The following is a 12,874-nucleotide window of genomic DNA, read 5'->3' on the forward strand; positions in this document are numbered from 1 at the left end:
AACCAGCTGTAAATTAATCGCTCCACCGTTGCGGTAACAGTTGGGGGCGAAAACGCTCGGGCTGCCTTGGACCCTGAGCAAGCAATATACCGTTTTGACAGTGAGGTAATTTAGGATTGTCACAAGAAACGAGGTGCTGATTACTGAATCCAAAGCTCTTCGCAAGACATAAGCACCTTGCAAATGTTTGATTCGGCCGTGTACAATCGAAAGCGCAATCGACCTCTTTCAATGCACAGGGACAGGAAGGAATCCCGAAAATCAACAGACTAGGACGGCAGCTATTCCCGACAAGCCAGGCCTCTACAACTCTGTAACTATTTAGTCGTACAAGTCATTCTTGCCTGACTGGGCGAGTGGGCCGCGTTTGGCCCCCTCTCTCGACGCAGCTATACTCCGAGACCCAGACTTAACGCCGAAGTATGCATGAACATTTTCCGACAGTTGACGCAAAAAAGAAGAGTCCGCCGCATGGCGAAGATCGTTTACTTGACTTGGCGCACACAAACGATCTCGCCCTGCTATTTATGGGCCCAGCGCCTGGTCTCGCGCGAACCACGACATGTGCTGTTGGCGGCCAAAAACACCATGAGGTTTCCCATGACTCGGGTTCGTGGAGAGATTCCCTCGTTTATATGCGCGGGGCCGGCAACCACGTAGCTGGGTTGCTTGTCGCGCTTTGTTTTCGACAGTCATTTGACCGAGTCTGAACACCATTCCCCGGACTTCCTGCATGGAGGACTCACAATCGGAACATGAGTTAGGGGAGACGTGTCCGCTTCGACTGCATCGAGAGCATGACGATTCTGAGATAAGACCTATGAATCCGGCAACAAGCACTACATCCGAAACAGCAGAAAAACATACGTCTACATCGTCGAATGCCTCTCAAGTAGAATTGGGCAAAAGCAGGCGTTTTGCACGGATCGAAGACCTGGCAACATGGATACCAGACGCATCAAAACCAGCCAAATGGACAACTCAACGAGCTACACTGCTATGCGTCCACATTGGTCTCTCAGCCGGCGTCCTCCTGATGAACATTGCGTTCGCAGCATCATCCATCTACAACTTCCAAATGGACTCGTACACGGGACAGTACTTTGCAGGCAACTGTTCGAGCGTCAAAGTGGCCAATCGCTGGATCCACCTCGGCATCAACGTGCTGTCGTCGCTGCTGTTGCTGTCGAGCAACTACTGCGCGCAAATCCTGATGGCGCCTACGAGAGAGGAGGTGGACCGCGCCCATGCTCGGAAAGACTGGTTTGACATTGGGGTGCAGAGTCTCAGGAATTGGCGGCGCATAGCGCTCAAGAGACGCGTCGTATGTACGGTCTTGATGGTTTCGTCTGGACTGTTACATTTGGTGTGAGTGTTTGCCGTCTACACGGTTGTGTCTTCTGCTAACTGGAGAAAGGTGGAACTCGGCTGTTTTTTCAGCTACACCGGTCAGCTATTACCGCATCGCGATGGTGACGAGCGACTTTGAGGCTGACCCGAATCCCTGGGGAAGTTTATGGTTGGGCGATAATCTCACGCCTAATATTCAGGAGATGCGGCACAACATTAGTGGTCTGGACCGCCTGAACAAGACGGCGTGTTTTGATCGATACATCAGTGGGTCGGTGGGCATGGGGGACTTGATTGTCGTCAGCTCCAACGTAGGAAAAACTCAGCCTTGGGCAATAATTGGGAGCATTCTAACAACGCGATACAGGTCACAATGGCAGACAATCAATCGGTCATCTCCAACGCAAGTACATCACTTCTCTATATGGTTACGTCGCAGCACGGCAGCAACTGGATCCTGTACAATTTCTGGATGTGCAACCGATGGAGACGACTGGACACTCGATTACCGAAAGAGTGGTGCACACGCGACTTTCTCGAACCACACCTGGACGAATGGACCTGGAAGAGTGAGCAATACGATACGCCAGCGAAGAAGGAGTACCTGTATTCCTGGTACTACAAGATCGACTACTGCCTCAGCGATGGCGATGACTCGAAGGAGATGGAGCAGTCTTGCGCGTTGCAGTTTAGCTCCATTGTGTTGATTGTGGTGTGTGTCCTGAACCTGACAAAGGTCCTGTGTATTATTTACACGGCGCACATTCAATGGCAGAGCACGGTGACGGTAGCGTCTGCCAACGACAGCAGGACTCAGAAGGTAAAAAAGCCCAGCTGGACTGATCGCATAGTTCCGCGGATAGTCAAGACGTCGTGGGATGGCTTTTCGGAGAAGACGAAGACCCTCCGCGAGGACCCAAGGAAGCTGTCGCTCGTAACAGTCGGCGACGCCATCGCCAGTTTTCTCGAACACGAGGACCTCGAGACGCTGGATATGGACATGGCGTCCATGGCCGACTTTATCCACCATTGGCCAGACAAGGACCACTCGTTCCAATTCCCCAAAGAGACGGTGTGGTTCCGGTCTGCAAGCCGCAAGAAGTGGTATCTGACATACAGCCTGTACGTACCAAAGTTCCATTCTCGTCTTCGCTTTGTCCGATGCACGGTTCGACGCTCTATCTTTGCGAGAGACTGACCGCTGCTAGAATCTCTTTGCTCGTCATCATCGGCGGGCCGCTGCTCGCCCTCGAGCTCTACAACCTCGCCAACGCCGGCATAGCCATCGACCTGGCATCGCTGTGGTACCAAGGCCTCGGCTCCTTCAATCCCTTTGCGTACGCGATCCCACAAGTAGTCCAGCGACTGCCGCGACTAGGGCAATACTTCCTGTCGACGCTGATGGCCAACATCTTCCAAGGTACGCACGAGCGAACGCATCGCGCACACAAACCCCCTCCCCCCTCCCTTCTCCTGCCCCCCTTTCGTTAGCCACAATGACTGACAAGGCCCCGCAGTAATAATCAGCTTCCTCTACCTCATCTACAACAGCCTCATAACCTCGCTCCTCCTCGCCGACGAATGGAACCGCTTCCTGACGACACGCAAGGCCCTGCGCGTCAGCACCCCGCGCAGCCTGCAGCGCTCCTCCTACTTCCTCTCACTGCCCCTCAAATACAGCGTCCCGCTCACCGTCCTCAACACCCTGCTGCACTGGCTCGTCTCGCAGTGCGTCTTCGTCGTCGCCTCGGTCGAATACGTGACGCCTGATTTCGCCCACGATCACTCGAATGATGCGTTTATTATTGGCTTCTCGACTATTGCTGTCGTTTTGGCGATTGCGGTCGGTGCCGTCATGTTTTTGGCGCCCTTGCCGTTGGCGTGGTTTTGGCGGTTGCGCGCGCCTGACGCTGCTGCGGCGGTCGGTCGTGGAGATGGAGACGGAGACGAGGGAGAAGAGGGAAGCAGGGATAAGCGTAGGGACGAAGAAGCTGACGCAAAGGCTCCCGTCGCGCACACGAGAGGGACTAGCACCTCGTCGGCGTCCTCGACGAATGATGCCGATCCTGTTGCTGCTGTAATCACTGAGACGGACAACATCACCGCCGCCAACAGCAGCACTGCCATGCTCCTCCCTAAAGGAGCTACCGCCACCTCTTCTGAACTCCTCACCCCTCGTCCAGTCAAGCACCGGAAAAGCACGTACCCTATGCCCCTCGCGTCGACTTGTAGTGCAGCCATCAGCGCCGCATGCCACCGGCACGCAGACGACGTGCACGCGCACCTCTTGCCTGTCACTTGGGGATTCGTTCGTGATGATGGCGATAGCGATGAGGAAGTGGAAGCAGACACGGCGGTGGGCAAGGAGAAAGACGGGATAGCGGGCCGGTTTTGCTTCACGACGGCCAGAGATGTTGAGTGGCCGGGTGAGGAGGAGTGGAGATCGTGGATTTGAAGGGGAAGCAAAGCGTGATAGACGTAGTTTTTTTGGGCTAGTTGAACCATCTTCTTGACTACATATATTGACTGCTGCTTGAGTTCGTCATGGTATGCTGTGCGAGGGCATGTATGCTCCCAGTAGTCATTCAGTGCATTCCCATGTTCTGACGGGTCCCAGGCACGCGAATGCTCCCAGTCCCCGGCCACGAACCTCGGGCATCACCAAGGGAAGTGTTGACCTGTTTACCGGCACGCATACCAGCACTCATTCCGTAGCCACCTGTACCAGTCCCCGAGAAAGAATTCGGATTGATTGCGCCCAATGGCTGTCTGGCCATCGGAGTGTTTCCAGAGTGACCAAAGCCGCTACCCCTGAACGGACTTGGGTGGACGTTCGGATCGCCAAGACGCGTGCGATGCTGAGACGGAGTTGCATTGACGGAAGCGGTTTCTTGTTCAAGTCAGCTCACGAGATTGTCATTGACGACTTGAGACATACGCCTGAGAGAGCGCCCAGCTTGGCCTTGATTCGTCCACGCATTTTGTCCTTGGGTAGGTCTCCAACTTTGGCCATTTCCGCTGTATGCATTGCTCCGCTGTCGACTATTCATCCCGCTGCCAGCTTCGTGCGCCGGGTAGATTCCCGCGGGACCAGGGGGCCCACCGACCTTGTCCACAAATCTTTCGCCTGTGACAGATTGTAGAGTTGCCTCAGCATCTTCTGAGGCTGCCATTGCGACTTGGCCGGTCAAAACTTGAGCTTTGAGTTGGTTGTAGAGCCTTTGTAGGTTTGCCTGGCTCTTGGCCTTCTCGCGATAAGCTTCCGCCATCTTGAGGTTCTCCTCCTCAAGCCTCTTTTTTTCCTGGTAAACGACTACATGCTGGTAAGCACCTGAAAGGCCAGACGGCAGGGCTGATTACCTTGCATCTTGTCGCGCAGGCTGCCAATCTCGGCGTTTGCATCGTGGACGACTTTGTCCATTTGCGCGTTGAGGTCCGAGTACTTCTCTGTCAGGCTCTTTGCGAGAAACTCGTTGTACATTCTGGATGGACATGAGCTCAGTTTGCGTTCAGTGGACTTTGAAGAACTGACATCTCCTGGGTGGTTTGATAGGTGTAGAACGCGAGACCCCGTCCAGCACATTCCATGATAATTGTGGGACTCAAGCCACTGAGAACACTGGTCTTGTAGTCCTCTGAAGGGTTGAGACGAGTCTCCACGGCGTCGTCCGGATTCGGCAGCTGGGTGTCACAGGCAGGGCATATTCGTACCTGCCCATCAGGCCTGGAGAGACCAAGTTCATTGGAGCAGGCAAGGCAGAAGATATGACTGCGAAGGATTAGGGGACGGCTTAGGAGGCTTCATGAGCTGCCGCGCACCTGCATGTAGTGACGACGGCCCGCTCGGTGAGTTGGGTGCGGCACTTCAACGAGTTGCAACGCAGATTGAAATCCATTGGAGTAGAGACTGTACGACAGGAGGAAGTTGAGAAGAGCTGGAGGTTCACTTTCAGATGAGGTCTGAGAGGAGGTCAGGGAGCAGTCGTGCGCCCCCGCTTTCGATGAACACCAATTGAGAAGGAACCAGCCCATAGGGAAGCTGCGCGTCGGCAGGCGATGGGCCATCACTTCATGTTACTGAGACAGCCAAAAGCCGACCGTGAAGGTAAATGAAGCGTAGGTGAGGCAGCTCATGGTTTCCAATTGGACGCCCCTAGATGTCGACCGCATGACGGTCTTCATAATTTCCCCAATCTTTCGATGGTGTTGTACAGTCGACGTCGGATTTGGCAGACGAAGCCAAGGCACTAGTTTCGGCTTCGTTCCTAGTCGCCGATCTCAGCCCTACCAGCCCGTTTCTAACCTTGACCCGATCCACCAACCAAGAACATCCCTCCAACGCGTCAACCAACCACCCGAAAACGACCGCATGGATCAATCCAATTCCTCCTCCGCCAATGCATCGCGGAGCTCCACGCCCAATCCCGTCGCTGGCTCCCGCTTCACCGCCCAATCGTCCACCGCCGAAGACCTCCTCAAAAACCACACAGTCGGTCTCGTACAGCTCTCAGACTTTCGCAAGCGCCGCGCCGAGGCCCTCGACCTAAAGGATAGGGAGAGACAAGAGCAGGCTCACGGAAGATCTGGATCTACCCCCGCATCTGGTGTCAGCACCTCCGCTGATGGGTAAGACCCCGGTTGGTCGGTTCAGCTGCTGTCCCCGAGCTAATTGTAAAAGTACAGTGAACCTGCGCCTCGACCTGCAAAGAAGAAAAAGAAGAACGTTGCCAAGGGAAAGCTGTCCTTTGGGCTAGACGAGGACGAAGATGACACGGCCAGGTCTGCCGTAGTTACACCACGATCATCCACACCTGCTGAAAGGGGCCCAAAGAGCGGATCCGAAAAGGAAGACGACAAGGAAGTCGTCGTGCCAAAAAGGAAGCTGGGGCCAAACAGCAATGTGGCATTCACGCCCAAGGTCATGACGAAGAACGCCTTGCTGCGAGAAGCCCAACAGCGCGAGCAGCTGCGCAAGGAATTCTTGATCATGCAAGAATCTGTCAAGGCCACCGACTTTGTCATTCCTTTCGTCTTTTACGACGGCTCAAACATACCTGGTGGCAGGTGCAAAGTCAAGAAGGGCGACCATGTGTGGCTGTTCCTAGACAAGGCAAGAAAGGTTGGCGCAGAGCTGGGAGTTGGCGGCGACAAAAGCCGGAGGGAATGGGCTAGAGTGGGAGTGGACGACTTGATGCTCGTGAGGGGAGAGATGATCATTCCTCAGGTACGTCAGCCAGACCCCGAGCTCGGTAATTCTCTGACACTGTCTACAGCACTACGAATTCTACTTCTTCATGGTCAACAAGACGAAAGGCTTCGACGGGCCCATTTTCGGCCACTCCGCTGAGCCAACTGCGGGAACCCCATTGCCAGCGAAGGACGAAGAAGTTGACCCCGCAACCTACGACCCTCTTGCCCAAAAGGAGAAGAAGAAGGACAGAGGCGTCACGGAAGAAGACACGTCCCTGGAGGGGTTTGATGATGATCCCACCCTGACCAAGGTCGTCGACAGACGCTGGTACGAACGTAACAAGCACATCTACCCTGCCAGCATCTGGGAGGAGTACGACCCGAACAAGAACTATTCCAGCAGCATCCGCAAAGACCAGGAGGGCAACTCCTTTTTCTTTACTTGAGAGAATGGCTGAGGACGTCTCCGAAAGATGAGTTGCAAGCAGCGCTTGGCTCAACTCTTGGGAAGCCACAACCCAAATCTTAGCATGGACTGGTGCCGGAGATTCCCTTTTCAATCTGCATGTTTTGTTTTGGGCAATAATCATAGACGGTCTCATCAAAGTGCAAGCCTCCTTATGGCTCCAACGCTTATTGTTTATTCTCCAGACCACTACTGGTTCATCTGTATGCTGTAGTTCCCCGACTTCTCGTCCTTGACAAACTGAAAGCTATCCGTGCTCAGTCCAAAAGGCCTGAGAATGCCATTGCCCAGATCCTTCAGCTTGCCCATCATCTCGCCCATCTCCTTTTGCTTGGCCTCGTCCAGCCTGCGCGGCAAGACGCGCAGCGCCGCCTCGACGGTCCTCTTGTCCAGCGGCGCCAGGTTCGGCATGGCGGCCAGCGCTTTGTAATCTTCCTCTGCGCCCTGCAGCGACGCCCACCCGCCAACCTCTGACCGCGCCTTTGCGCGCCGCAGCAGCGCCTTGATGCGCAGCTTCTGCACGTCTTCTCTGCTGCGTCCGCTGCGCGCCAGCGCCTCTATCCGCTCCGCCGTGTCGTCGTCCACCTCCTCGACCCTCGCATCTGCCGCAGCAGCAGCGTCACCATCCTTCTTCGCTGCCTTGTCCTCGTCCTTCTCCTTGTCTTTCGCCGCGCCGACGGGCGGATCCACGCGATCCAAGCACTCCAGCGCCGCCGTCGCCGCCTCAACCGCCTCCTTCCACTCGCTCAGCTTCAGGTGGCACGCGGAGACGTTGGCGCGCAGCACGGCGACGTCGTAGTCGAGGTAGTTGGGGCATTTGGCCAGCGCGCGGCTGTATGCACTTATGGCGTCCGAGTACGCGGCGGAGCTGAAGAAGGCGTTGCCCTGCGTTTTTTGCGCGGTAGATTCGCTGAGGAGGTTCTGGGTAGATTGGAGTCGTTAGATTGGACAAGCTGGGGTCGGTGGGTTTGGCTTACGGCTTCTTCCTCGGGCGAGAAGCGGAGGTCTGCGTTGGCCGCGTCGGGGGATCCGGTGGATGGGGCGTCAGGCGCAGCGGGGGTTGTAGCGGGTGCTGACATTGTGGTTGATGTTTCGCGTTACTGTGGTCGTAACTTTGGGGGCAGAGAGGAAGCAGAGACGGTGGAGATGTTCGCAATGGACACGCGTTCTGCCAGGCGGTGGAGACGGATCCACTTGCGTCATGTGCGGAATCAAGCCGCATCGGAGAAAAACTCGCCGACGATTCTCACATTGAACATCAGGGCTCGTTAGCACTATTGGTGGACAGAACTCCTGTATCGTTTGTGCCTATGATCACAAAGTGTCTGAGTCTCCCTGGTAATTGAATAATACATGACATGAGCGAGGTCGACTAGCCCAACAAAAAAAGTCAAAAAGTTCTTGTTGCTTCTCAAGAGCTTGGCTGCAAACAAATTGACAGTATGAACACCAAGCAGCAATGAACGATTAGAAGTCTACAGAAACTGAGAGCCTCGTGTCTCCTCTTGAAACTGCATGTGCTGCTGCTACAGCTGCTAAATCAATCCAAGGATCGGCGGGCCTCTGTCGACCCCGGTACGCCGACCCCCGCGTCACCCCACGTCCCTGCAAATCTCACCCTGCGATCTGTTTACAGCTCCACAACCACTTCTCTGGCCACCTGTCGGAGATATTACAGGTACATGGACATCACTCCAATCCACTCAACAATCAATCTCAAGACTAATCCGTTGCCAGAAGACCAAGATGGCCTCGCAGACCAAGTACGTTCGTCTGCGTCATTCTCCGTAACCGCCGACCTGACATGCCGCTCTTGCCCAAGACTACCGGCCATCAAGGCCCTCCTGTTCGACATGGACGGACTTCTGATTGATACCGAGGACCTATACACAATTTGCACGAACGATGTGTTGAGGGAATTCGGAAAGCCAGACTTGCCCTGGAGCATCAAGGCTTTGCTTCAGGGCAGGCCAGGACCAGATGTGCGCATCGAATGTCCAATTGAACTCGAGATGGGGCCTTATGCTGATTTGAACAGGCCCAGCGCATCTTCCACGAATGGGCCAAGCTCCCCATCACCCCTGCCGAGTTCCTCGAGAAGCAAACAGCCCTCCAGCGCAAATATTTCCCACGAACGCAACCTCTGCCAGGCGTGCCGGACCTCCTCAGCACACTGTCTTCTCGTACAGACCCGCCTGTCCACATTGCGCTTGCGACATCGTCCCATGCTGGCAACTTCAAACTCAAGACGACCCATCTTCAAGATCTATTTGTCCCCTTTGCCCCCGAACATCGCGTCCTCGGAGACGACAAGCGCATTGCGCCTGGTCGTGGAAAGCCTGCACCAGACATCTACCTGCTGGCTCTCGAGACGATCAACTCGAAGCTGCGCGCCAAGGGAGAGCAAGAGATAACGCCGGAGGAGTGCCTGGTATTTGAGGACAGCGTTCCAGGCGTAGAGGCAGGTCGCAGAGCGGGCATGCAAGTTGTGTGGTGCCCGCATCCTGGACTGCTCAAGGAATATACCGGCCGGGAGCAAGAGGTGCTGGCCGGTCTGACGGGCGCGCACGTCGACAGCGAGGAAGAGCTGGCTCAAAGGGACCGTGAAGCAGGCGCTGGCAATGCCAGAAGAAAAGGCGCGCCGGGCGAAATTGGCGACGGCTGGGCGAGACTCTTCACGACTTTGGAGGGCTTTCCTTATGCAGACTACGGCATCCACGTCAAGAACTAGATGGGCCAGGTTTCTTGGGAGACATTTGGACATAGAGGTATTGCATCACGAATGGGCTCATACACGAAAAAGAAATGCATGAATCAGGACAAAGTGGTGCCAACGTCCCCGAATGCTTCGCACGCAACGTCAAATCACGACTGTCTCCAATCGACGAAGTGATCAAGTGGTGAGTCAGACCCACGAAGTTTGGTAAGTCGCTCGCAACATGGTCTCAACAACCGGGGACCAGGGAGCTCCCGCAACCACAACAAATTGAGCTTCTGACCGTTTTTGTGATTTGTTTCGCACTGAACCATGGTTCAAATCAGTCCCCAACGAATCCCATTGTCATCGCACCCTGGTCGACTTTTCAGTCATCTGCGAGCTCCAAGACAAAAGGCTCGCCTTCCTCCTAACTTTCCATCTACTTTACACAGCACCAGAGCGACTCCATTTGCGCCTTCTCTTCAGCCATAGCACCCCGAACCTTTGGCCCCTTGCGATATCTCGACACACACCGATTCCCTCTTCGCAGGGTCATATCAAGAAATGAACAGCATATTTGATCACGGCTTCCTTGCTGAAGTTCATGCTATGAACCCAGCGGAAAACGTCAACACCCGATTCCCACCTGAACCAAATGGCCACCTCCATATCGGTCACAGCAAAGCAATTGCTGTCAACTTTGGCTTTGCTGAATTTCACGGTGGGAATTGTTTCCTTAGATATGACGACACAAATCCCGCCGGCGAAGAGGAGCAGTTCTTTACTTCGATTGCGGACACCATTCGTTGGTTGGGCTTCACGCCAGCTCGGGTAACACATTCGAGTGACAACTTTGAAAAGCTTTTTGAATTGGCGGAGGGACTCATACGACGAGATGGAGCCTATGTCTGCCACTGCTCTAGTAAGTTGCACATGCAACTGCCCAGCGAATTCCGCGACTAACTATCCGCGCGCAGGAGACGAGATCAAAGCCCAGAGAGGAGGAGAAAAAGGCTCTTCGCCTCGATACGCCTGTATCCACCGAGGTCGTCCCACCGCCGAGTCCCTCAACGAATTCCGCGCGATGAGAAACGGCAAATACAGGCCTGGAGAAGCGGCACTTCGAATGAAGCAGGACATCGAAAGCGGCAATCCTCAGATGTGGGACCTGTTTGCTTACAGGATCCTCGACAACGATGCTACGCATTATCGCACAGGAAATCAATGGCGAATTTATCCCACCTACGACTTCGCCCACTGTCTATGTGACAGCATCGAGGGCATCACCACATCCCTCTGCACGACAGAGTTCGAGGCGTCAAGCGAGTCGTACGAATGGCTTTGCAAGAAACTAGATCTGTACACGCCTATGCAGAGAGAGTAAGACTATCCAAACTCCTCCCGGCCGATTACCTTGCTGACACAACATGCACAGATACGGCCGACTCAACATCAGTGGCACGGTCTTATCCAAGCGCAAAATCAAAGCGCTGGTAGACGAGGGCATCGTTCGTGGCTGGGACGATCCTCGACTGTACACGCTTATTGGACTCCGTCGCCGCGGCGTGCCCCCTGACGCAATTCTGACCTTTGTCAACGAGATCGGCGTCACAAAGGCGACGACAAACATCCAAGTGGCGCGCCTCGACCAGACCATCCGCACTTACTTGGGCACCACGGTGCCGCGGCTGATGATGGTGCTGGACCCGCTGCCCGTCGTCATCGACAATCTGCCTGATGACTTCGTCGAAATGGTCGAGGTACCTTTTTCCGCCGACCCTTCATTTGGAACACACGCGGTACCCTTTACCAAAGTCATGTACATCGAACGCAGCGACTTCCGGGAGGTCGACTCGCCCAAGTATTTTCGACTGGCACCGGGAAAGACTGTCGGCTTGTTGAAAGTGCCACTCCCCGTTACGGCAACGTCGTTCGAGAGAGATCCCAAAGACGGACGCATTGTTCGCGTACATGCCGTCTACGGCGCATCAGATGGGGGAGCAAAAGTCAAGAAGCCCAAAGCGTGAGTAAAAAGTCCAAGCGAGCTCATCGCACAGCACTTCCACTAGCCCTGTTCTAACATTCTCCCAGATTTCTGCATTGGGTTGCAGAGTCACCAGCGCATGGCAGTCCCATCCGCGCAACCGCACGCCTTTTCAACTCCCTATTCCGCTCCGACGACCCAGAAAGCAATCCGGGTGGATGGAAAGCCGACATCAACCCCGGATCCGAAGAAGTGCTCGAAAACGCAATGATTGAAGTCGGGTTCAACGAAGTACGAAGCAGAGCGCCTTGGCCGGCACGTGCTACGGAGCTGAACGAGGCGGATGATGGCCCGGAGAGTGTGAGGTTCCAGGCGATGCGGGTGGGGTATTTCGCGGTGGATATGGATTCGAGCACGGAACGGGTTGTTGTGAATCGGATCGTTAGTTTGAAGGAAGATTCTGGGAAGCGTTCATGAAGTTCAAGTTATAAGAAGGGTAGTGAGTATGCCACGAGACTTTGATCAGAAAATTTGACGGGCGTCGTGCAATGACAGCCTTGAATTGACTGCATGAGAAGTCTACCCACTCAATGTGATCTCAGTTGTCTGTCCCCTCTTCTCTTTCTGTCTGCTTTCTGTCTACACTCTATCCTCTCACAGGTTGCTATGGCCTGAACCGAGAGCGCATCTGTGTCTGTAGTTTGACGAAGACGAAGAATCGCAAATTGATGGACGTCAGACGTGAAAGAGCCAACAAGCGCATCACGCGAGCCAGGAATTTTCAAACCAGCCACTTCGCAGACCTCCAACGCAGCCTCACTCGGATCCTCTGAATAGATGATGCGATTGAGGACAATCCCCCTTAAGTCGCTCATGTCGCTACTCAGCGCGAAGTATCTGGCTCGCATCCCTTGAAATCGCATAACCGTGCAGTCCATCGTCAGCTTCTTCTGATCCCTCCGTGCGCGCCAGCCAGGGCATGTTCCAGATTTCGACGAAACCGACTGCGATGCCGAAGACTCGGATTCCTGCAATTATTCCACGAAAGCATAGAAGAAGCATTCAAGCTTTCCCGAGCGGCGGGGTACGAGATACGAGCTACGAGCACCCACTCGTTTGCCTTTTCCGCTCTCATGAAGCTTGAGGCGCCGCACTTCCAATCTCTTTGGAAACGGGGCGGAGATGC

The 12,874-nt window shown here is 54.7% G+C and overlaps 6 protein-coding genes across 6 annotated transcripts; 4 read left to right on the plus strand and 2 right to left on the minus strand.

Moving 5' to 3' along the window:
- Positions 1–1,036: 1,036 nt before the first annotated feature.
- J3D65DRAFT_668157 (uncharacterized protein) lies at positions 1,037–3,805 on the plus strand (the record flags this gene model as incomplete). The annotated part of the gene is made up of 5 exons (XM_066803088.1): positions 1,037–1,368; positions 1,418–1,661; positions 1,718–2,472; positions 2,559–2,770; positions 2,868–3,805. 5 exons carry the CDS (start codon positions 1,037–1,039, stop codon positions 3,803–3,805), a joined length of 2,481 nt encoding a protein of 826 aa, XP_066655664.1.
- Positions 3,806–3,839: 34 nt separating this feature from the next.
- Positions 3,840–5,567, minus strand: J3D65DRAFT_625865 (cyclin). The gene is made up of 5 exons (XM_066800376.1): positions 5,170–5,567; positions 4,883–5,119; positions 4,711–4,832; positions 4,289–4,663; positions 3,840–4,240 (listed from the first exon to the last, which is right to left on the minus strand). The coding sequence occupies exons 1-5, from the start codon at positions 5,244–5,246 to the stop codon at positions 3,936–3,938; spliced, it is 1,116 nt and encodes a 371-aa protein (XP_066655665.1). The 5' UTR covers positions 5,247–5,567; the 3' UTR covers positions 3,840–3,935.
- A 152-nt stretch (positions 5,568–5,719) lies between these two features.
- J3D65DRAFT_668159 (XAP5, circadian clock regulator-domain-containing protein) lies at positions 5,720–6,986 on the plus strand (the record flags this gene model as incomplete). Its single annotated transcript, XM_066803089.1, has 3 exons — positions 5,720–5,976; positions 6,034–6,574; positions 6,624–6,986. 3 exons carry the CDS (start codon positions 5,720–5,722, stop codon positions 6,984–6,986), a joined length of 1,161 nt encoding a protein of 386 aa, XP_066655666.1.
- A 167-nt stretch (positions 6,987–7,153) lies between these two features.
- Positions 7,154–8,302, minus strand: J3D65DRAFT_625869 (uncharacterized protein). Its single transcript, XM_066800377.1, has 2 exons — positions 7,984–8,302; positions 7,154–7,927 (listed from the first exon to the last, which is right to left on the minus strand). Exons 1-2 carry the CDS (start codon positions 8,083–8,085, stop codon positions 7,196–7,198), a joined length of 834 nt encoding a protein of 277 aa, XP_066655667.1. The 5' UTR covers positions 8,086–8,302; the 3' UTR covers positions 7,154–7,195.
- Positions 8,303–8,625: 323 nt separating this feature from the next.
- On the plus strand, positions 8,626–9,827 carry J3D65DRAFT_625874 (HAD-like domain-containing protein). Its single transcript, XM_066800378.1, has 3 exons — positions 8,626–8,769; positions 8,829–8,988; positions 9,045–9,827. Exons 1-3 carry the CDS (start codon positions 8,753–8,755, stop codon positions 9,735–9,737), a joined length of 870 nt encoding a protein of 289 aa, XP_066655668.1. The 5' UTR covers positions 8,626–8,752; the 3' UTR covers positions 9,738–9,827.
- Positions 9,828–9,902: 75 nt separating this feature from the next.
- On the plus strand, positions 9,903–12,273 carry J3D65DRAFT_385741 (glutaminyl-tRNA synthetase). Its single transcript, XM_066795806.1, has 4 exons — positions 9,903–10,626; positions 10,682–11,084; positions 11,140–11,727; positions 11,796–12,273. Exons 1-4 carry the CDS (start codon positions 10,269–10,271, stop codon positions 12,163–12,165), a joined length of 1,719 nt encoding a protein of 572 aa, XP_066655669.1. The 5' UTR covers positions 9,903–10,268; the 3' UTR covers positions 12,166–12,273.
- The last annotated feature ends 601 nt before the right edge of the window (positions 12,274–12,874 follow it).

Source organism: Phyllosticta citribraziliensis (assembly GCF_038025025.1).
Source record: "Phyllosticta citribraziliensis strain CPC 17464 chromosome Unknown J3D65scaffold_6, whole genome shotgun sequence".
Classification (NCBI taxonomy): Eukaryota; Fungi; Ascomycota; class Dothideomycetes; order Botryosphaeriales; family Phyllostictaceae; genus Phyllosticta; species Phyllosticta citribraziliensis.